The sequence below is a fragment of the Hemiscyllium ocellatum genome, chromosome 1 (assembly GCF_020745735.1).
Source record: "Hemiscyllium ocellatum isolate sHemOce1 chromosome 1, sHemOce1.pat.X.cur, whole genome shotgun sequence".
In the NCBI taxonomy this organism is placed as follows: Eukaryota; Metazoa; Chordata; class Chondrichthyes; order Orectolobiformes; family Hemiscylliidae; genus Hemiscyllium; species Hemiscyllium ocellatum.
Genome location: NC_083401.1, coordinates 42,169,294 through 42,193,806, shown reverse-complemented (window position 1 = coordinate 42,193,806; position 24,513 = coordinate 42,169,294). Strand labels below are relative to the sequence as shown.

The 24,513-nt window shown below is 41.0% G+C and overlaps 1 protein-coding gene across 1 annotated transcript in view; it reads left to right on the top strand.

Annotated features, from left to right (window-relative positions):
* Positions 1-24,165, top strand: part of LOC132832484 (RNA-binding E3 ubiquitin-protein ligase MEX3C) — a 43,258-nt gene extending 19,093 nt beyond the window's left edge. Inside the window, exon 2 of the mRNA XM_060850575.1 lies at positions 22,082-24,165. Within this exon, the coding sequence (XP_060706558.1) occupies positions 22,082-23,340 (1,259 nt within the window). The 3' untranslated portion in view covers positions 23,341-24,165. The remainder of the gene's footprint in view (positions 1-22,081) is intronic.
* Positions 24,166-24,513: the final 348 nt, after the last annotated feature.

Here is a 24,513-nt window from a genome sequence, read left to right as displayed (position 1 = left end):
TAAAGTGTTACTGCTCGAAGTAAGTCAACCCCCAAGTCCCAAGAATCAACCAAAAAAACAGTCATCTGTGTTTAATCGGAGTTCGAGTTGTTTTTGTTTGGTTGGCATTCTGGTTCTCTTTAATTGGGTTCAAGCCCCTGTGAGAAGTACAGTGAGAAAGGGGTTAAAGTCCCCTAGTGGCAAAATTTGAGGCTCTGCTTGTGTTTGTTCTTTGAGGGGGGGGGGGGTGGCGGAAGAGAATAGCTTGGACTGCAGCCCCATGTGGTCCGCTGCGAGGGCTTTCTGTTTTTGTAAGTGTAGTTTCATCGAGGATGTAAAAAACATTTTTAAAACAAATGCTGAAGTTAAGGTTGTACTAATACTTGGGTTCAAAAAGGAAAGTTTCAATGTAGATTGTGCTTTGCTGTGAACGTTTGATGTTTAACAATTTTGGTCTGTTAAAAGAACTTTCTGAACCAGTATTTTAAGTAACTGTTTTGCCTTGTTTAAATCAAGATCTCAATTCACTGTGTTTTGTGCACTATGTAATGGGGCAGATCTTGTTTTTATGTTGAAATTCTTAAAGTTATTAAACTTGTAACCTTGAAACAAATTGAGTGCCTTGAGCCCCTGATTTGTTTAAAATTCTACAATGCCTGTTTAAAAAGGAACAGTTTGGTCAGTGGTCATGCTTTAGCCAGATGAGAGTATTGTATTATAATGTTTTTAATGCAGTGTTCACAAAAAGGAGTGCAATTTTAGTTTGATTTTCTAGAGAATATTAAACTTGAGGCTGAGCTGTTTCAGTTCTCTTATTATTGTTAAGACTTCGTTGGTCCCCTTCATATTGCAAATTCAAAGAATGTTGGTCTCTATCAAAATTGCCACCATAATTTCAACTGTTCTATTTAGGAAGCTTCATTTGGGGAAAATATTTTAAAATATTCAGCATTTGTTTCTCGCGAATATTTGAGATTTAAATCTGACCTGAAACTTGCTCTTCAATTGCTAAAGCACAGGAAACATTTTGTTGTTTTCTTGCTGTCCCAGACTTTTGAAGTACTTATCCTGACTGCTTTCATGTTAACCAAGTATCAATTTGTTAACGGAAAATTTTTGAATAACCTGAAATTGGTTCCCTGAGGGTTCGATTTTAGGACCATTTGATTGTTATTTAAAGTTGAATTGTACTCCCAAAACAATCAATGTAGAAGTTTGTGGATTGTATAAGACTTGATAATGTCATAAATAGTGAACAGAGTAATAAACTTCAAGAATTCAAAGAAGGTTGAAATAGGCAGACACCATTTAGTAGAGTAAAATGTGTGACTGTCTTCATACTGATAACCATCTTGGCAAGGAAGGAACGAGAGAGGAAATGCAGAGATACTTTCAGCAGCTAACATTGTCTCTAGAGTTTCTCCATTCACAGGTAAAGCATGTCTTTGGACCACCGCCCACTTCCCCACAATCTGATCCAACAGATTCAATCAGCTCCCCAGTCATGAGCATGAAAGGTGAAGAGGACGTCAATACACTTTTTGTTAGTGGACTTCCTTCGGACATTCAACCATGTGAGCTTTACCTTGCCTTTCAATCATTTTAAGGGATATGAAGGTTCGCTGATCAAGCTAACATCACAGCAGCCAATTGGCTTTGTTACATTTAACAGCAGAGCAGAAGCAGCAAAGAATGCTGCATTCACCCAGCCTGCTGCTGAACACTCTGATGTGCTGGTACCCTCCATCTGAAGAATCTTTGGAAGGATGGAAGTCTCAGGTTCGTTAAGTATCTAATCGCCCTTATCCAAGATTTCCGATTTCTCAGTGGAGTGATGCACAAGGGCAGACTAAAGTTTTCAGGTTGGACTTTACTGAAGGAGATTTTGGAGAACTGCCGATTTTCCACTCTACTTGGAGGGGACAGAATGGTCACCTAAAGACTCTGGATTTCAGAATTTTACTGGTGAATCCTTTTTCCACATGGGAGGATTCTTCAAATTCTAATTACTGTAACAGACTAGTAATTCTTGTTATCACTGTATATTGTGTACGAATAACTTGCTTAAATACTGGCTGTCAGAGTCTTCTGAAGGCATTACTGACTTTCATTTATCATAATTATACAAGGAGGGAATGAGAATGCGTATAGAGTATAAGCAGGTAGGGAAAAGAGTTAAGTTCTGAGTTTTGTGAAACGAGATTCAGCTGACCATTACTCAGATCAGATAAGAACTTGCACTTAACAATGGTGTGCTGGAAGCAAAGGTCATGGGTTAACAAGGTGGAAAAGCAGTCAGTATGTAAGGTCAGTTTAACAAGGTGAAAAGTATTCATTATGTGAAGACAGTTATTCAATGTGTTACAGCAGATGGCTTTTAATCTTTACTATTGACAGTCGCTGATTGTAATGGTCACCCAATCAATATGTACATTGCCTTATCTGGATGCTCCTCCCTGTAAAATTACTATATAATTCATTAAGAAGTTGCTATTCCAGAGAAGACTGGGAACTCATGTATCTGTACATATGGGTGATTGTGCTCGCTCTCGCTCCAGGGTCTTTTGCTTCAACTTCTCCACTTTCATTTTTGTTATGTAAATGCAAGGTTTTTCTTCCTTTTTAGTGTCTCTCTGGTTTAATCTTGTCTGCTCACTTATGCTTTCAATTTTATCCTTGTGTCTCGTTCTTTTAATGTGTATATAAGTGAACCTGGTACATACTCTAATTGTCTGTGGTTCAATCCGAGCATATTCTGGGATCTGGTGACCAGGGCTGTCGTTGGGCCCTGTCTGAGTTTGTTACAAGACCTGGTTGCAACACCAGTAGTTAGAACCTGAAGCAGCGGTGGTAGTAGGATGTGATCGAAAGCCTTCGACACTCCAGAGAAAACAGCCCCAGCCTATTCAGCCTCTCCTATAGCTCCAATCCCCCAACCCTGGCAATACCCTTGTAAATCTTTTCTGAACCCTTTCTAGTTTCACAACATCCTTCTGATAAGGAGACCAGAACTGCACGCAATATTTCAAAAGTGGCCTAACCAATATCCTGTACAGCCACAACATGACCTCCCTACTCCTGTACACCATACTCTGACCAATAAAGGAAAGTATACCAAATGCCAGCTTCACTGTCTGATCTCCACTGCAGGTTTGTAAACATGGGAGCCATCATAGCATTCAACTGGTATTTTCGATCACTTGAAGTGCTGTACAAGGTTGTGCAGGGAAAACGGGGCTAAAGTAATTGAGGTCACAGTGCTTGAATGGCCTCTTTCCAAGCTATAAAACTGACTATAAACGGGATGATTCATAAATTATGGCTAAATCTGAATTTTATTTCAAAGAATATGGGTTTCTTCTAAATAATAGCAAATTACTGCATCTCTTGGAAATTTGAAATTTAAAAACAGAAATTGCTGGAAATATTCTGCTCAGGTAGTGTTGTGGAGTGAAACAGTTCACATTTTGAAGTTATTAGTTTCAAAACTGACAAAAGATGGAAATGCATGGTGTTTGAGTTATGGGGGAAAAGAGCATGGGCGCCCAAATAGGGTGCAGGGTAGGAGAGATTAATGAATTGTGCCTAATGCAGTATAGTAGGTGAAATATAAAGTTGTACCAATAAATTGCTCTTTCTTTCTCTCTCTCTCTTCCCCTTAATGAGAAGGGAGGAAATAAACAAATAGGTTTAGCATTCTGCTTGCATTGTGTTATGAACATTGGGTTCATGTGTTGTTCATGTGTTTTTCACATATAAATCATTTAATTTTAGGGATTAAAGTTTAACAGTTAAAATAAGTGGTTGTATGAAATTTAAGAACTGAGGTTGAATGCACTTAAAGCAACATGGGCCGGGGAGGGGGGGGCGGGGTGCTGCAAATCACAAAAGCCTATAAAATCCTAACAGTAGGTGGCAAGTTTGCTCACTGAGCTGGAAGGTTTGTTTTCCGGTGTTTTGTCACATGCTAGTTAAAATTATCAATGAGCCTCTGGTGAAGCACTGGTGTTATGTCCTGCTTTCTATTTGTGTCTTGGTTCCTTTAAGGTGGGTGATATCATTTCCAGTTCTTTTTCTGAGAGGATGGTAGATGAAGTCCAAATCTGTGTTTGCTGATGGACTTCCAATTAGCATGCCAGACCTCTTGGATTTCATGTCAGTCTGTCCTATGTTGGATATGTTGGCCCAGTCAAAAGGTCTTTCCTTGTCTGTAGAGAACATTACAGCACAGTACAGGCCCTTTTGGCCCTCGATGGTTTCACAGGTCAATGCAACAATCTGAACCCCATTTGTCCTACACTGTTCCACTTTCATCCATGTATTTAGCCAATGACCATTTAAATGCCCTTTAAAGCTGGCGAGTCCACTACTGATACAGACTCCTACTAAGTAAAGAAACTACCTCTGACATCTGTCTGATATCTATCGCCTTTCATTTTAAAGCTGTGTCCCCTCGTGCTAGCCATCACTATCCAAGGAAAAAGGCTCTCACTGTCCACCCTATCTAACCCTCTGATTATCTTGTATGTCTCAATTAAGTCACCTTTCAACCTTATCGCCAACAAAAACAGCCTCCAGTCCCTCAGCCGTCCCTCATAAGTCTTTGCCTCCATACCTGACATCATCCTAATAAATCTCTTCTGAACTCTTTCCAACGCTTGCACGTCTTCCTATAATGCAGTGACCAGAACTATATGCTACACTCCCAAGTGTGGCCGCACCAGAGTTTTGTACAGCTGCAGCATGATCTTGTGGCTCTGAAACTCAATTCCTCTACCAGTAAAAGCTAACGCACCATATGCCTCCTTAACAACCTTGTCAACTTGGTTGCAACTTTCGGGGATCTATATACCTGGACACCATGATCTCTCTGTTCGTCCACACTATCTAGAATCTTACCATTAGCCCAGTGCTTTTTATTCCTGTTGAATCATCTCTCACTTTTCCACATTAAACTCCATTGCTACCTCTCAGCCCAGCTGTGCAGTCTATGTGCCTCTGTAACCTGCAACATTCTTTAGCACTATTCACAACTCCACCAACCTTTTAGTGTCATCTGCAAATTTACGATCCCATCCTTTTATGCGCTCCTCTAGGTCATTTTATAAAAATGACAAATTTCAATGGCCCCAAAACAGATCTTGTGGTACATCACTAGTAACTGAACTCCAAGATGAGCATTTCCCATCAGTCATCACTCTCTCTTCTTTCAGCTAGCCAACGTCTGATGCAAACTGCTAAATCGTCCTCAATCCCATACCCCTCTATTTTGTGCAATAGCCCCCATTGAGAACCTTATCAAACAACTTACTGAAATCCATATACACCACATTGACTGCTTTACCTTCATCCGCCTGTTTGGTCACCATCTCAAAAAACTCAATTAGGTTTGTGAGGCACAACCTACCCGTCACAAAACAGTAGTGACTATCTCTAACCAGCAGCAGGAAGCTAATGGTGCCCCTTTTCTCCCACATTCTGCAGGAGGAACATTCCATTGCCCTAACCGCCATTTCCACTGTTCTAAATTCCCAAAGAGACTACTGAAAAATTAATAAAGAAAACCTAGGTGCCATACCAATCCAGTGCATAGAGCCTTTTTGTTTGGTAGGAGGATGGGTGAGACACACTACCTAAGTAGTGTTTCGGGTAACACAAACACCCACATATATTACTTCACTTACTCAGCAGTCCTGTGTCCGCTCCTCCTCAGCATGCACTCTGTCTAATCATGAGGTAAGTTTTTGCAATTTTAAATTTACCATTCCAGCAGGACCATGGTCCTCATTATTGCTCCTCCCACTGCTACTGCACCTGGCAAAATAGAGACATGCAAGTAAAGATACTAGTGATAGTGGGTCATGTCTTTTGGTGGCTAGTTGGTGTTCATGTATCCTGGTGGCTAGTTTTCTGCCTGTTTGTCTGATGTAGTGTTTGTTACAGTCCTAGCGTGGTGTTTTGTAAATTACATTCATTTTGCTGATTGTTTGTATAGAGTCCTTTACGTTCATTAGTCACTGTTTTAAGTGTGTAGGTAGCTTGTGGGCTGCCATGATGCCAAGGGGTCTGAGTAGTCTAGCACTCATTTCAGAGATGTCTTTTGATGTATGATGTGGCTAGAGTTTCTGGGTGCATTGTCTACTTGTTTAGATTGGTTGTTGGAAAAACTGGCGGACTGTGTTTATTGGGTACTCCTTCTTCCTGAATACGCTATATAAGTGTGGGTGGCACAATGGTTAGCACTGCTGCCTCACAGCGCCAGAGACCCGGGTTCAATTCCCGACTCAGGTGACTGACTGTGTGGAGTTTACACATTCTCCCCGTGTCTCTGTGGGTTTTCTCCGGGTGCTCAGATTTCCTCCCACAGTCCAAAGATGTGCAGGTCAGGTGAATTGGCCATGCTAAATTGCCCATACCCTTAGGTAAAGGGCTAAATGTAGGGGAATGGGTTGGTAGTGCTTCGGTGGGTCGGTGTGGATTTGTTGGGCTGGAGGCCTGTTTCCACACTGAGTAATCTAATCTGAAAATAAGTTTTTTTTGGCTGTTCGTAGTTTCTGGGTGCTGCAGTGTTGTGGCCCATTTTAAATAATGTCCCGATGCAGCTTTGTTTGTGCATGTTGGAATGCTTATTTCTGTAGTTTATAGAGTCACAGGTACAACACAGAAACAGACCCTTCGGTCCAACCCGTCCATGCCGACCAGATATCCCAACCCAATCTAGTCTCAACTGCCAGCACCTGGCCCATATCCCTCAAGCTGAAAATGTGTTACTGGAAAAGCACAGCAGGTCAGGCAGCATCCAAGGAACAGGAAATTCGATGTTTCGGGCATAAGCCCTTCAGGAAGCACAGTACTCAGTGGTTAGCACTGCTGCCTCAACACCATGGACATGGGTTCAAATCCAGCCTTGGTTGACTGTCCAAGTGGAGTTTCCATATCCCTCCAAAACCTTCCTATTCATATACCCATCCAGATGCCTTTTTAAGTGTTGCAATTGTACTAGTCTCCACCACTACTTCTGGCAGCTCGTTCTGTGTTGAGTATTTAGTCTGTGTGGTTTTTCTGTGGATACTGGTTTGAAGTTTTCCATCAAATGATTTCTAAAAGGCATAAGGGGAGATGGGAGGGAAGCCTTTAAAGGTCACCTAGGTGGTGGAGGTGTTACGTTCTTTTCCTGAGATCCTTACGCACTTCATGCAACTGCAAATGCCAACTTCTGTGAACAAGCAATTTTATTAAGCACAGTACAATACAAGCTTTAGATAAACCTAAACACTCTTCACCATTCTTGCGAGGCGTGTCCAGGGAAGCTCTCTAAACAAAGGAAACAGTTCTTCCTTTATACAAAATCTTGACATCACAGTCAGTAATGCTCACAAGACAATCCCCCATCTCTCCCTCACAGCCACTTGAGACACAAAGTAGTACCACATCACTTCCAGAAACAATGCCATCAAAATCGTCTCTTTAGTGGCCAAATCTGATGTGAATTGTATTTTTTTAACTACAGAGAGTAGTCAAATTCCAACTGTAATGTTCTTCATGAGTTCTGAATAGAGGCTAAAAATGTAAGTAGGCTTGTGAATGGCCATGTAAATGACTCTGAATAATAGGCGATGATGTAATTTCTTACAACCTGTAAGCCAGAGGTATCCCACCCTAGCCTCGGGACATCCAATTTCCTGCAGGTCAGTAGAGCAGGTCCGTGACTACCTGGCAGGTCCACGCTCCCCAACAAACCACCCTCCTGTCCTGGCATCCTCCCCTACCACTGCAGGAATTGCAAAACCTGCGCACACACCACCTCCCTCACCTCCATCCAAGGCTCCAAAGGAGCCTTCCACATCCATCAAAGTTTTACCTGCACATTCGCCAATGTCATTTCTTGTATCTGTTGTTACCGATGCAGTCCCCTCTACATTAGGGAGACTGGATGCCTCCTAGCAGAGCGCTTTAGGGAACATCTCCAGGACACCTGCACCAATCAACCCCACTGCCCCGTAGCCCAAGATTTCATTTTCCCCCTTCCACTCTGCCAAGGACATGCAGGTCCTGGGCCGCCTCCACTGCTGCTCCCTCCACTGCCTGACGCCTGGAGGAAGAACGCCTCATCTTCTGCCTTGGAACACTTCAACCCCAGGGCATTATTGTGGACTTCAGTAGTTTCCTTATTTTTCCGCCCCCCCCCCCCCCCCCCCCACCCCCACCCCCACCCCCACCTTACTCCAGTTCCAACCTTCCAGCTCAGCACTGTCTTCATGTCCTGTCCTACCTGCCAAACTTCCTTCCAACCTATCTGCTCCACCCTCCCCTCTGACCAATCACTTCCACCTCACCCCCATTCACCTATTGTACTCTTTGCTGCCTTCTCTCCAGCACCCCCACCCCACTTATCTCTCCACCCTGGAGGCTTCCTGCCTCTATTCCTGCTTGAAGGTCTTTTGCCCAGAACATGGATTTTCCTGCTCCTCTGATGCTGCCTGACCTGTGCTGATCTAAACTATGGTCAGTAGAGTAAGTTAACCCTTTAGTATCACAGAGGTTGTTGATCTTGGCTCCATTACATTTATGCAAGAGTTTCTCAGGGTAGATAATTTTCTAATTGACCTGTTCACAGTTGTTTTGATGTAGCTCTGGAGCAGGTGGGACCTGAACCTGGCCTCCTGGCTCAGAAGTAGAAGTCATCAGAGTTATATCCCAGGCCCAACCATCTTCAGCTACATCATCAATGATCATCACCCCATTTTGCTGAGTGAACAATGTTCAGCATCATTTGAATTGCTTCACTGAGTCATCATAAAATATTCACATGCTACAAGACCTGGATGTATACAGGCTTGCTCTGACAAATGGCAAGTGACATTTATACGACACACAAGCCAGGTAACGACCATCTCCAAGAAGAGAATCTAACCATTGCACCACCACATTCAATTGTGTTATTGTCACTGAAACCCCTCTCACCATTCAAGAGCTAACCATTAACCAGAAACTGAATTAAAACTATAAGAGCTTGAAATCCTGCAACGACTAATGTCTTGTCTACAAAACTTGTCCACCATCTACAAAGCACAAGTCAGGAGTCTGATGGAACACTCCTCACTTGCCTGGATGAGTGCAGTTCCAACAGTGTTCGAGTGTGACACCATTTAGGACAAAGTGGTCTGGTTGATTGGCATCCACAAGATTCACTTCCTCTGTTACTGACACTTACCAGCGGTGTGTACAATCTACAGGATGCACAGCAAAATTCACCAGGGCACCAAACCATGACTACTATATCCAGAAGGACAAGAGCAAAGAATATATGGAAAAACCACCTGTAAATTCCCTTAAAGTCTCTTCCCATCCTAACTTGAAAATATATATCATTCTAATCTTCTCATGAACACAGGTAGCAAGTAATTTGGTACTGCTGCTCAAAGTGGAGGTTTGACGCTCCTACATGCTGAATTCCCATACTTGCTTGACTTAGTCTCTCAAGGCCTGTTTTTGATCAATTCTGAAATATAACAAAACTCCTGTGAATCTCAGCAGGTAGTTTACTGTGTCAAAGATATGTCAGCCCCACCCTGGAATCAAAACACTCAGACACCATGTAGTTTTACCTCCCTTATTTGTATACCCGGCCCTGGAGGGAGAGAGAACAATCGTCAATGTGCACAGGGACTTGAGTTCAGTCTTCTCTGGAACTACTTTTCTCTAAATGAACTATATAGTCATTTTTACAGGGAGGAGCATCCAGATAAGGCAAATTATATATTAATTGAGTGACTGTTACAATCAGCATCTATAGTAAAGATTAAGCTATCTGCTCTTACACATTAAATAACTAGCTTTGCAAAATGAATACTTTTTGCCTTGTTAAAGTGACCTTCTATTCTCAATGCTACCTCATCTTGTTGGAGCTGGGAACCAGAAGAGAAGACAAGTAGGTATGAGGTGGAAACTGGAGACTGTAAGAATCATGAAGACAGTATTAATAAGAGAAAGAATAGGCAGAGAGCAGATGAACACAAGAACTGGTGGCCTGAAGTGCATATACTGTAATGCAAGGAGTGTAGTGGGTAAGGCAGATGAACTTAGGGCTTGGATTGGTGCCTGGGAGTGTCATGTTATTGCAATCACAGACTTAGTTGAAGGAAGGACATGATTGGCAACTAAATGTTCCAGGATATGGATGCTTCAGACTGGACGGGGAGGGAAGTAAAAAGGGGGGGGGAGTCACATTGCTGGTCAGGGATGATATCATGGCTGTGCTAAAGAAGGACACAATACAGGGCTTGGGTAGTGAGGCATTATGGTGGAGCTGAGAAATAAGCATGCAGTTACATTGCTGGGGCTGTAATATAGGCTTCCCGACATTGAGCGTGAGGTAGAAGAACAAATGGGTAAACAGATTATGGAAAGATATAGAGACAACAGGGTAATAGTGATGGGAGATTTTAATTTTCCCAACATTGACTGGGATACACTTAGTGTCAGAGGTCAAGATGGGACAGAATTTGTAAGCATCCAGGAGAGTTTTCTAGAGCAGTACGTCAGTAGTCCGACTAGAGAACGGGCCATGTTGGACTTGGTGTTGGGGAATGAGCCAAGCCAGGTGGTGGGGGATTTCTTTGGGAAACAGTGACCACAATTCTCCAAGTTTTGGAATACCCATAGACAAAGATGTGAGTGGCCCTAACTGAAGAGTACTAAACTGGGCCAAGGCCAATTATATCAAAATTAGGCAAGAGCTGGGAAATGTGGATTTGACACAGCTATTTGAAGGGAAGTCCACATTTGATATGAGGGAGGCTATTAAAGACAGTGCAGAATAGGCATGTCCTGTTGAAAGTAAAGGATACGAAAGCAAGGTCCGTAACCGTGGATGACCGGAGGAATTATTCAACTTTCCAAGAGGAAAAGGGAAGCGTACATAAGGTTCAGGCAGCTAAGAACAGAACGGGCCCTGGAGGAATATCAGAAGAGTAGGGCCAGTCTTAAACAATGAATCAAGTGGGCCAAAAGAGGTCCTGAAATAGCTTTAGTGAGCAGAATTAAGGAGAATCCCAAAGCAGTTAACTTATATTCTTATATAAGAAAAAAGCAGGTAACTAGAGAAAGGATTGGTCCACTAAAGGATAAGAAGGAAGGCTGTGTTGAACCTGAGAAAATGGGTGAGATTCTCAATGATTACTTTGCATCTGTGTTCACGGAGGAGAGGTACATGATGAAATTGGAGATAGGAGTTTGATTAGTCTGGATCACATTGACATAGGTAGGGAAGATGTGTTGGGTAGGCTTATTAAGGTGGACAAATCCCCAGCACCAGATAGGATCTATCCCAGGTTGCTGAGGGAGGTGAGAGGAAATATCTGGGGCCCTGACAGATATCTTTATAGCATCCTTAAACGCAGGTGAGGTGCCGGACTGGTGGGTTGCTCATGTTGTACCCCTGTATAAAAAGGGTAGTGGGGATGTTCCAGGTATCTAGAGACCACTGAACCTGACGTCCGTGGTGGGGAAAGTTGCTGGAGAAGATACGGAGGGATAATATTGTGCCTTACCAACTTAGAGTTTTTTGAGGAAGTGACCAAGTTGATCGATGAAGGGCGGTAGATGGACTTTAGTAAGGCATTTGATAAACTTCCTTATGGTAAACTAATGGAGAAAATGAAGTCACATGGTGTGCCGGATGTTCTTGCTAGGTGAATAAAGAACCGGTTGAGCAACAGGAGACAGTAATAGTTGAAGGGAGTTTGTCGAATTGGAGAAAGGTGACCAGTGGTGTTCCACAGGGATCAGTGCTGGGGCCACTGTTATTTGTGATATACATAAATGATCTGGAAGAGGGCACTTGGTATGACCAGCAAGTTTGCAGATGACATGAAGATTGGTGGAGTAGCAGAAAGCATTAGGGGACTGTCAAAGAATACAGGAGAATATAGATAGACTGGACAGTTGGATGGAGAAGTGGCAAATGTAGTTCAATTCAGGCAAATGTGTGGTGATGCATTTTGGAAACCTAATTCTAGAGTGAATTATACAGTAAATGCAAGAACCTTTGGAAATGTTGAGCAGAGAGATCTAGGAGTTCAGGTCCATTGTACCCTGAAGGTTGCTGCACAGGTGAATAGAGTGGTCAGGAAGGCATATGGTATGCTTGCCTTCATCGGACGGGGTATTGAGTATAAGAGCCCGCAGGTAATGTTAAAATTGTACACTACGTTGGTTCGGCCGCATTTAGAATACTGTGTACAGTTCTGGTTGCCACATTACCAAAAGGATGTAGATGCTTTGGAGAGGGTGCAGAGAAGGTTTAAGAGGATGTTGCCTGGTATGGAAGGTGCTAGCTATGAAGAGAGGTTGAGTAGGTTAGGATTGTTTTCATAGAAAAAAAGTAGATTGAGGGGGGCCTGATTGAGGTCTGCAAAATCATGAAGGGTATAGACAGGGTAGATAGAGATGAGCTTTTTCCCAGGATAAAGGATTCAATAACAAGAGGTCATGTTTTCAAGGTGAGAGGTGAAAAGTTTAAGGGGGATACACGTGGCAAGTACTTTAGAGGGTGGTAGGTGCCTGGAATGTATTGCCAGCAGAGGTGGTAGAGGCAGGCACGGTAGATTCATTTAAGATGCATCTGGACAGATGCATGAATACGTGGGGAGCAGAGGGATACTTGGGAATTGGGCGACAGGTTTAGACAGTAGACTTGGATCAGCTCAGGCTTGGAGGGCCAAAGGGCCTGTTCCTGGGCTGTATATCTTTTGTTAAATGGCTCGATATAATGAATGCTTTGCCATCTTTCTCAGTAACCCATTGTTAACTGTAAGTTCTTATCTGATCTGAGTCATGCTCAACTGAGCCTCTTGTTTCTCAAAACTCAGAACTTAACTCTTTCCCTGCCTACTTATGCACTATACATATTCTCACAGAGAGAAATGTGGTTTATGTTTTGAATCCATTGTGACTTCAGGAATGAAAAAGTCAGTTTCTTTGAATTTTTCCAGTATTTTCTGTTTTATTTCAGATTTCTAGTATCTGCAATATTGTGTTTTAGTTTGAGTGACCAGTTCAGAAGTTTGACCTATCATTTGAGCCGTTGCATATCAATTTTAGGGAAAGGTGAACAGCCAAAGGCCATTATATCAATAGCAATGACAAGTACAAAAAAAGGATGAGGGCCTTTAAAGCAGATTTTAGAAAATTATGAAAGATATTTAAAAGTAGGAGTTCAAAGGCTGTAATCTCGGGATTTCTCCCGATGCCAAGTGCTACTGAGTGCAGAAATAAAGTATAGTATATGAATGTGTCTGCAGAGATCGCTTAAGAACAACTGCTTTAGATTTCTGGGGCAAGTAGGACCTGGTAAAAGAAGCATTACACTTGGCAGGGGTATGTCTGTTGTGGTGCAGTGGTACTGTCCCTACCTTTGAATTAGGAGGCCTGGGTTCAAGTCCCACCTGTTCCAGATGTGTCAAATAACATCTCTGAGCAGGTTGATTAGAAAATATCAGTTCTATCCTTCCAAAATATAGATAAGGAATTTAGGGAATTAAGGGATATGGGAAAGTGTGAGTAAGTGGCGTTGAAATGCCCATCAGCCGTGATTAAATGGCAGAGTGGACTCAATGGGCCGAATGGCCTTACTTGTACTCCTATGTCGTACATTTCCCTGGGAAGATATATATACTATTCCTGTTGGAGAGGGCTGGGAACAAGAGAGCCAGTTCAAATAGAGGATCACAACGAGTAATGGCAAAAAGAAAAGTTGTAAGCAAAATTGTAAGGCAGCAGAAACTAGGACCAACGTCAAATGGGGTTAAATAAAAATTATGAAAAGATAACATTGTTAAATCTAATCTACCTGCATGCATGCAACACTTGCATTATGAGATATGGATATTATCCAACTACCATGATGGAAACATGGTTGCTGGATGGCCAAGGCTGGAAATAATTCAACGTTTGGGAGAATAAGCAAAATGGGAAAGAGTGAAACTGTTAATAAAGGGTTAATATCACTGTGCTAGCAAGAAGATCTTCTTTATAAAGATAAGGATGGAAAGAAGCCACACCTAGTCAGTCTGTAGTTGTTGTCATCCAACAGTGTCAAATCAGTACTTTCGTGTCTGTTTACTGAATCACTTCAAAAATTATTAGATTGAGATGTGCACTGCTTCCATATGAAGCCCTGAGGAAGCAGTGTTGACAGGTTGCAATTATAACTGGGCTTTTTCAATATGTATTTTTAATGCACTTCCTATATTCACATCCTTTACCTTCATTTGTGTAACTTTTCATTTCATGGAATAATGTAATGCAGGAGGGAGCATTTGGAATATCAGGTATGTGTCATTGCTCTCAAAGATCAGTCCAGTTATATTACTTTTTTTCCTCTATATCTTTGTGCTTCTCTCAAATATTGAAAATCTCTCAGGATTAACAACTTTATCATCCCAACCGTTACCTGAAAGTAGGGCTTTAGCTAGTGTTGAAGTTAATAGTACTTTTTACAGTTATCCCATTTGATTTTGTTGCATTACTTTGTTTTCCTTTTGCAACTACTTGTGACGTAGTTTGCATTTTTTAATGCTAAAATAGCTGCCCGAGTGGATGGTGTTTTTTTGAGTGGTTTGGTAAAACTGAACAATCTTTCGAGGTTTGTACACTTCAATTTTTTTGACTTGTCCTCCATTCTCCCATTGTCTAATGGCATCTAATTTTACCTAGCTATTCCATAGCTTCATGTTAGCTCACTGAAATGCTACCCTACCAAGCAAACTTACTTCATTGACCCAAATCTGGCAAGCTACCTATCAAAATGGCAATCTGTAGCCAAATAGTAAAACTTTATTTTTCTGAATTTCAGTATTTGTTTAGCAACTGTCTATCTGAGATGCACCTCACTTGTACCTTCCACAGCATCCATTCTATTTTGTAGAAATTTAATGTGATATACACTTATGCTTGAACTGGGCAATTAAAAATCCCTGACACGCAATCAGATGGTTTGGAAGTGGATATTTCAGTTTTCTGTTACCTAAAATTCAATGTACTCCTAAGCTATTTTTTTTTTTCCGAATCAACTTATTCAAATGGTATTGCACACTTCTGGAGCAGGTGAAACTTGAACCTGGGTCTCTTAGCCCAGAGGTCAGGACACTACCATTGCACTTAAGAGAACTCTGGCTCCTAAACTAAGTCCTGTTCAGATATTTTATGCACATATTAAGGGAAATACTATTTGAGTAAATTTGAAAGAACAGTTATTTGTTAAAATACCCCAGCTATTGAGGTAATAATTGTCAGAAAAATTGTGTATTACAATATTGTATAGCACACAAGATCAGTACGCTTTAAGAATAAATGCTTAAGTTATGTAGGTGTTTGAGCAAGGAGCTTTTAAAAAGGCACAGATGGACATGTGGGTTTTTTCCATTTTGAGGTTTTAGCTGATCTGTTAAATGGTATTACTTGTACAAGAACACGCGTAAGTATTGATGCAAGCAGATATAAATCTAGTCATGTAGGTTAATGTACTTTCCTGGCTAATGTTTGAAACTTTATTGTAATTATCAAGCAGTCACAATCCTTGTCAGAAATTTGTTTTATAAAGCATTTGGATAATTTGTGACATTTTTTAAACTTTCTCCAAACAAAATTTGAAAGCGACTTAAAAGCTGCAGATAATTTGAGGTTATTTTCTCTTTTGTTCAACTGACTGCTAATGCACAGTGGAAGCTATGGTGCTTTAACTAATTGATTTCTTGAATAGCACTTAGCCATGAAGTATTTCTTTAGGACTTAATAATTCATTGTGATAATTATGCATTATTTAAGATATCTGCAGTCAACAACAGGAAATACCAGCATTCCCTGAATTTTTTTCTTTTTGGAGGAGGGAAGAATTCAAAGAACTGAAAATATCCGTGTAAATCTGTCTACTTTGGCTTCCATTTTGGAAATTCCACATTAGTGAATGCCATTAAGGTGCAAGTTTCCTTGGTCACTGAAGTACAAATGCTAGGTACCACTCTTCAAAAGATGACTTTGGAAGGTGACAGGCCTATCAATAAATATAACTGTTTCAGTACCTGCAGGTAGATCAACATTTACCCAAATGCTGTAATAATATAAAACTAAAGAATTGCAGGTGCTGGACATTTGAAACAAAAACTGCTAGACATACTTAACAGGTCTGTGGGTACAAAGTAAACACTTGACTCCAGTGACTATAATATATTACAATACAACAGGAAGATTTGGAATACCATTTGCATACACTGATTTTAACTGAAAGCAGTAAGGAGGTGGTAAATGGAGATCAAAGGTGCCTGGGATGAATGTGCTCAAGGCTACGCAAAGGAAAATATGGAGCACAGATGGCTCGTGCCTATATCATTTAAAAGGGAAAGTGAATTTGAATGTCTATGGCAGGGAAGGCAGTGTTAAAATTAATCATTTGAGAGCACAGCTGTTGCAGACCCAGTTGGCTCTTTGACTTGTGTTTCCTGTCTTTCGCCTGATTATAGTTGAAGGAAGATTCCAACTGATCACTGAAATTTCCAGATTCCCAGCATCAGCAGTAACTTTTGCTATGCCAACTAGTCCAAATTAAGATCTGAATTAAAAATGGATGTATATCAGTGGTGCAAGATCTGATATCATAGTGGAATGTTTCTGCACTGAAGTGGAATACCTATTTAAAACATGTCTCTAAGCTGTTAATAAAATATCTTAAGGTGAACAATTAATAATTGAATATCAGAAGCCACTTAATAGAAATATAGTTTTTATAATGTCTGTAAACATCAGCCTTTTAAAAAATAGTTTACTTTGCAGTCGTTAAAAGAATGTGTTAAGAAAATGGCTTACCCTTGTATTTTGGAGGTAAATCGGAGGCATTCTACTTAGGAAATATGTTTGGACATCATTCTAAGAAACCCTCTTCTGTTGAAGGACATCCATGCATTTCCTTTATTGATTTGTGCCAGAATGTTAGACTCGTATAAAATTCTTTGAATTTTTTCTTTCCCCTCCCTTAACATGAATGATTTGGGTACCTATTGTAGCTTCAAATCCAAAAACAACCTTCATCTTGCTTAATGTATCTCCTTGATATAAGAGGATTGTCAGTACAAGGCAGTCACATGACTATCATTCAGAGGAAAATGGTGAACAGAATCCAGATGTACAACTGCAAAGAAAATTACAGCACAGGAACAGGCCCTTCGGCCCTCCAAGACTGCACCGATCCAGTTCCTCTTTCTAAGCCTGCCATCTATTTTCTAAGAATCTGTATCCCATTGCTTCCTGCCTATTCATGTCTGTCTAGATACATCTTAAATGATAAAGTTCCCACCGCTACCATCTCCGCTAGCAATACGTTCCAGACCCGCACCATCCTCTGCATAAAGAGCTCCCCATGCATATCTCCCTTCAACCTTTTGCTCTCACTTTGAACTCATGACGCCTAGTAATTGAGTTCCGCACTCTGGGGGGAGGGGGAGAGCTTCTTGCTATCTATCCTGTCTATACCTCTCATGAGTTTGGTCTCCCCTCAACCTTTATCTTTCTAATGAAAATAATCCTAATCTAGTTAACTTTTCTTCATAGATGGCACGCCTCCATAACAGGCAACATCCTGGTGCACCTGCTCTGCACCCTCTCCAAAAAATCCACATCCTTTTGGTAGTGTGGCGACCAGAACTGTGCGCAGTGTTCCAAGTGTGGACCTGAACACCCAGATCTCTCTGTACGTCAGTTTTCCCCAGGACCTTTCTACTTACTGTATAGTTCGGTTTTGAATTGGATCTTTCAAAATACAGAGGAACCTCTATCATCTGAATATCAATTATCCAAATATCGGATTATCCGAAGGAGATCTCGAGGTCCCAATTAAATTTCTTTTTCTCTCTCCCTCTCCCTCTCTTTCTCTTCCTTCCTTTTCCTCTTTCTTTCGTTTTCTTCCTTTCTCTCCTTCTCCTTCTTTCTTCTTTTTTCTCTCGCGCGCTCGCCCTCCTTCCCCTCAGGTACATTTCTCCAGTCACTGCTACCAAGTGTAGGGGGAGACCTGCATGAATGAAAGCTATTTAATACCTCTTACGTAGTCAGTCATTTCCCAACAACAGCTTTTCAGAGCAAGTAGTGAGGTGACAGTTAAACTGGAGGGTATGACTAATATATTACTGGAAATTGCAAATACTCCCCACACAATAGAAATTAAAACTGCTTTAAATGTTTTCCAGAACAGGTGTTTTGGAAACAGTTGTCTTATTCCATTAGCGAACTTTACAGGAAGCTGCTTTTACATCTGGGAAGAGGCATGGTACAGTGTCAGCAACATATAATGTACTTACAACATTCCTGAGGTCTGTCATACTTCTATTGTCATTAGTACTTTGCTGTATATGTTGGCCTTCCACCAACTTGTTCACAGCCAACACAATAGTTTCAATAGAGACAATAAGAATACTGAAATCAGTTATAATCATAATATATAGAAACTGAGAAGTCATTCAGCCCACTGAGTCTACCCCATTAATATGTTTACTTTGACAAGGGGACCAGAATTGACCAGTTGTGGTTTGACCATTGCCTTGTATAGTTTTAGCAAGACCTCCCTGCTTATATGCCCCAATTTAGGACTAGGGTGGTACAAAGGAACTCTTCTAAAAGAAGTTTAAGATGGGAAGGGAGGGAGTACCGGAAGAACCACTGGACCCAAAATGTTAACTCTGCTTTCTCTTTGCAGATCCTGCCTGACCTAAGTTTTTCCAGCAATTTTTGACTTCCAATATCTGCAGTTCTTTGGTTTTTGTTTTAACAGTTTTGCAGCATGATCTAACATCAGAAAATTATAATTACTGTTTGACTACTTATTTGCACTGCGTGGCTAAAGAATTGTACATGAAACTTTTTTGAAATCTGATGAACAATCCCTCAAAAACTAGGTTTCCCGCTGAAGTCTTTTGCCTGAAACGTCGATTTTGCTGCTCCTTTGCTGCCTGAACTGCTGTGCTCTTCCAGCACCACTAATCCAGAATCTGGTTTCCAGCATCTGCAGTCATTGTTTTTCCCTATACACCAGATAAGTAGAAAGGGTAAGAGTTCTTTGGCCTAAGTCAGAGGCTGACCCTTGCATGAGATCATCTACCACTCTATATACTGCTATCAAATGGCTCCTTAAGACAAAGGTGCATGAGTTCTTTGTTTATTGGAAGGGCAAGAGATATTTATGAAGACTGTTTGTTTTTGTTTTTGTTTTTGTTGAGAATTAGGCTGATGGTTATCTTTGCTTCCAAGATTGTTTTGATGAATGAGAGTAGGACCATGGGCATTTATATACTTGAGCCAGAGTTGGTGATAGTTATTTTTGATCAATGCTGATGAAAAATTTATGCAAGTGATGCTATCTTAATGGGATTTTCTCTCTTTTGGGGAATGACAGTACATGCTTTACATGACCAGTCTGTGATACAATGCAGTGGCCTGTTAGTGGTCTGCACTAGCAGAACATGAATTATCAAATGTAAGGATTCCAGTGAAGGAAGATAAATGAACGATCTCATTGTGAAGGCACCCCTAAGTACCAGCAGATAAAATTTATATTTAAATCTTGCATTGGGAGAGTTTTACAAGACTTTTTTTAAACACTGAAATAAAGAATATTTTGAAGCATAAAAGCAGAGGTGGCTAAAATATATTAATAAATTTAGGTTGCAGTGGCAGGTATTTAAGAGGACACTTCATCTTTTCAGAATACACACAATCTATGCTTTCTGATAGATGGCAGTTTCGATGATTGAACAGCGAATATATTTTTTAAAAATGACAGGAAAATGAAAGCTAGCCAGATATATATTAAAACAGTAAGAATTTCTATAAATTTTGAGTTAACAGTGTTTATCTTTAGAAATTCGGACTAGAGAATTGATGATGTGGGGAAAAAAGATGTGACAGATGAAATAAAGATAATTTTTTTGGTGCTCATTAGAAGATACCACTAAATCCAGGAGCAGCAATAAATCAGAAATTTGGTGGAATAGAGGAACTCTGGACAATTTCGAATACCAGAGTGTTAGAATCAAAGATTCGTACAGAAGAGATCCCCGGGGCCTGTTGATTTTGGAGGGGATTTGAAGAAAATTGTTTTCACTCAAAGGGTGATGGGAATCTGGTATGCACAGCCTCTGAGGTGGTGCATTCTCTGGGTAAACGCAATTTTCCTCCAATCCCCCCTCAACGTTTTGCCTTTCACCTTTTTTAAAAAATTATGCACCCTTATTATTGACCCTTTCACTAAAGAAGCAACTGCTTTCTATCCACCCTGTCCATGCCCCTAATCTGCTGCACATCAATCCGATCTCCCTCCATCATCATCATTCTCTCTTAAAGAAAACCACCTAAACTTAACTAGCCTCTTGCAAGAACTGAACTACTCCCTCTGACGAAGCCATGCTGACTCTAATAACATCGCTGAACAGGCTGGTTAGGAAAATATCTAAGAGGAGGGGCTGCAAGTTTCTTGAACTGTATGACATTGGGAGTGAGGTAGAACTGGAGGTTTTGGTAGGCTTAAAAATGGGCAAATGAACTTGACTGACCAAGTGAAGATTGATTAAGTGAAGAGGCAGGAAACATGTTTCCGCTGATGGGTGAGTTCTGAACCAGACGACACAGCTTAAAAATAAGGGGTAGGCCATTTAGGACAGAGCTGAGGAGAAACCTCTTCACTCAGAGTGGTGGGTGTGTGGAATGCTCTGCCCCAGAAGGCAGTGGAGGCCCAGTCTCTGGATTCATTTAAGAAAGAGTTGGGTAGAGCTCTCCAGGATAGTGGAATCAATGGTTCTGGAGATAAGGCAGGAACAGGATACTAATTGAGGATGATCAGCCATCATCATATTGAATGGTGGTGCAGGCTCAAAGAGCAGAATGGCCTACTCCTGCACCTATTGTCTATTGTCTAATTCTCTACTTCGGAATTTTCTCCAGTAGTTTCCCTACCACTGTTGTGAAACTCAATGGTCTGTAATTACCTGGTTTATCTCTACCACCGATATTGAGAAGTTTACCCACATTAGCTGTTCACCAGTCCTTTGGTATCTGTGGCCAGAGAGGAATTAGAAAAAATTGGGTCACATCCCCTGTAATTTCTTCCCTCACTATCCACAGCATCTGATGGTACAACTCATCTGGATCTGGGAATTTGCCCACTTTTAAGCCTGCTGAAACCTCCAATAACACTTCACTCCCAATGTCAAATTGCTCAAGAACCTTGCAGTCCCTCCTCTTAGATATTTTCCTAATCAACCTGTTCAGCGATGTTATTGTGCATCTCTGGACTAGATGGGGTTTCAACCCAGATGTCTCGTTTCAGAGGTAAGGACATTGTCACTCTGCCATGAGCCCCTTTCTTCTGCACCTACATTTTTTTTTAAAAAATCATAATAATGTTCAGATATTTTATGACAGTGCTCTGGGTTACGTGGAAGTTGAACCAAGACCACCTGGCTAAGAAATCGGGGCAGTACCACTAAGCCACGTTCCCATGTCTTCTGTACATATAGATATTTTCATAACATCTGAGCAGGTTGCTAATTACACATTGCTGGGGCAGGTGGAACTTGAACCCAGATTTCTCGGCTTAGAGATAAAGGTGCTACCATTGCACTGCAAGAATCTACTTCTGTACCTATTATTTATTTACTTATCAACCTGTTCAGAGATATCAACTAATTTTATGCATATTGACTGCATTGTAGATCATAGTTCTACATTTATGTTTCTTAAAATCTCTATCTCTCCCCATGATTCTATTGTCACTTGTTCATACTGGCCAAATGAAGTGATTAAATTTGAATGCGTTAACTGTGCTTTGTGTCCTTTTGTGGGAATGGACTGCAATTATTTGTGCATAACTTGCTGCTTTGACTGTTATGAAGCCTTTTCTAAGTAGATTATACAGTGTGAAATTAAAGGAAATGCTGTTTGAGAGAAGCTAATTTTGATACATTGAAAATGCAGACAGCATTATCTTATTGTATATTTAGATCTGCTAACTTTTTTTTTCTTCCTCTTTCCACTCCCCTGCCATCCTTTTTACTGTCTGAAGGTTGCAAAATCAAGGCCCTGAGAGCAAAAACCAACACTTACATCAAGACTCCAGTTAGAGGAGAGGAGCCCGTTTTTGTCGTCACTGGGAGAAAGGAGGATGTTGCTATGGCTAAAAGAGAGATCATTTCAGCTGCAGAACACTTCTCGATGATACGTGCATCAAGAAACAAAAATGGAGCAGTGCCTGGGGCAACACCTGGACTAGCTGGCCTCTCTGTACCTGGCACCCCAAGTCTACCTGGGCAAACCACCATTCAGGTACGAGTGCCCTACCGTGTAGTGGGTCTGGTGGTAGGGCCCAAAGGTGCTACAATTAAGCGAATTCAGCAACAAACCCATACATATATAGTCACTCCTAGCCGTGATAAAGAGCCAGTGTTTGAAGTGACTGGCATGCCTGAAAATGTTGATAGAGCCAGGGAAGAGATAGAAGCACACATTGCTGTTCGTACGGGCAATTATATTGAAATCAATGAAGAAAATGACTTCCATTCCAATGGCACAGATGTGAGTTTTGACAACAGTGGGTTTGAATCTGCATGGGGGAAGATGAACTCAATTCCTCCTACCCGCAATAGACTTCTGTCTAGCTACAGAAATGACAGCTCGAGCTCTCTTGGCAGTGGATCAACTGATTCCTACTTTGGAAGTAACCAGATGACTGACTTCAGTCCAACAAGTCCATTCAGTGCAGGTGGTTTCTGGTTTGGAGAATCATTCACAGCCATGAGTCCTGAAGATCTGGGGTTTGAATCGCCTGCCTTTGATTCTCTTCCAGCTACAACTCAGTCTGTGATCTGGTGTCCATTCGAACAAGCAAATCCTATTGGCTTTGGTAATGAATCGACAATTGGTACAATAGCCCGTGATAGCCAACCCACTACCCCTCGCCTATCACCAACCTTTATAGAAAATATAGAGTTTCCCCTTGCAAGGCGGCCATGTAGTGACCCTTTAAACATGGCGAGTCAAGTTGAGCTTCCAGTATATATCTCTGCCTTCTCTAATGGTACAAGCTACTCCTCCTCCAATGGTAGCACTACTTCTGGTTCACCCACCGACTCGTCTGGCTCTGGTATGGCCAGGGGCAAACGTGATTGTGTGGTCTGCTTTGAAAGTGAAGTGATTGCAGCTCTGGTGCCATGTGGCCACAACCATTTCTGTATGGAGTGTGCCAATCGAATCTGTGACAAGGAAGATCCAAAGTGTCCAGTGTGCAACACACCTGTTACTCAGGCCATTCGCATCTACTCTTAACTTAATGGACATTTGGGTGGGTGGAGGGGTGGGATAGAATGATTGATGGGGAAGGAGGGTAGAATGTATGTTGGTACTTGTCTGAAAACTTCCTATTGGTAAAATGTGACTGTTATGTAGTTGGATTCGTAGGATTAGGCTACGAGTTTACTGTAAATTTTAAAAGTTGGGTAATACCATTTTTGTTTTCTGTTAGACAAACTCATTTCATGGATCACCAAACAAGGTGGATCAGTTTATTTGCAGATGTACATGCAGGATTTAAAAATATACTTGACAGTGAAAGTGGCCCTTGAGCTTTTTAAAACTTTTAAATTGTGCCACTTGCATCACCTTTTTATTTTTGAGGGATGCTTGTTCTGGATTAATCGCCCCCACCCCTGGGATTTGATTTACCAGTCTCTACCAAGTTAACTGATCTAACAATCTAGCAGTAAGGATTCTACTGCAAATACAATGCAGTTGTTTTTGTCCCTTTATTTAAAACTACTGGCCGTAGTTCATGGAAATTGTGATATCCAATAACAAGTAGTTTGACAGGCTGTTGACTTGCTTTTCTACCCCTCTTCGTCCCTTACCTCACTCCACGCAATAGCCATACTTGGATGAGATACCAGAGGGTTGCTGGTACCATAGGATCCAATCCAGAGCTTTAAGTAGAGCAGTGAAAATAATTAAAGGTTAAATTGGGGGTAAAATGCTTGAAATAGTGTAATGGATATGAAACATTCAGTTTTATTTCATTTTCCACTAGAGATTTGTAATTCTAAGCTGGTAACTCAGTGAGTTATAAAAGGTTCACTCTCTTACTCTCTCCTTCATTGTTAAATGGTTAATGTTGAATTACCTAACATTTTTTTGAAATGTTGAAAAAATTGCATTTGTGGTAGTTATATTTCGCATTACACATTTAAGAATCAAACTGAACCAGGTTTTTACAACTTTGTGTTGTATTACTTGTTTTACCTGTCTTAATACATGCTATTTCTTTTTAGCTTAAAGATGACCAAGTGCAGGATGTGCAAACAAATAATTTTCAGTGTGGTAAAACCCAAGAAATCTCCTATTAACTTTGAGGTGAGGGAGCAACTTGTTTTCAGTTTTTAAGAGGGAGGGGGGTAGAAAGGAGAGAAATGAGGAATTGTCCTGTCCATTTTGGGATCTCAGTCATCA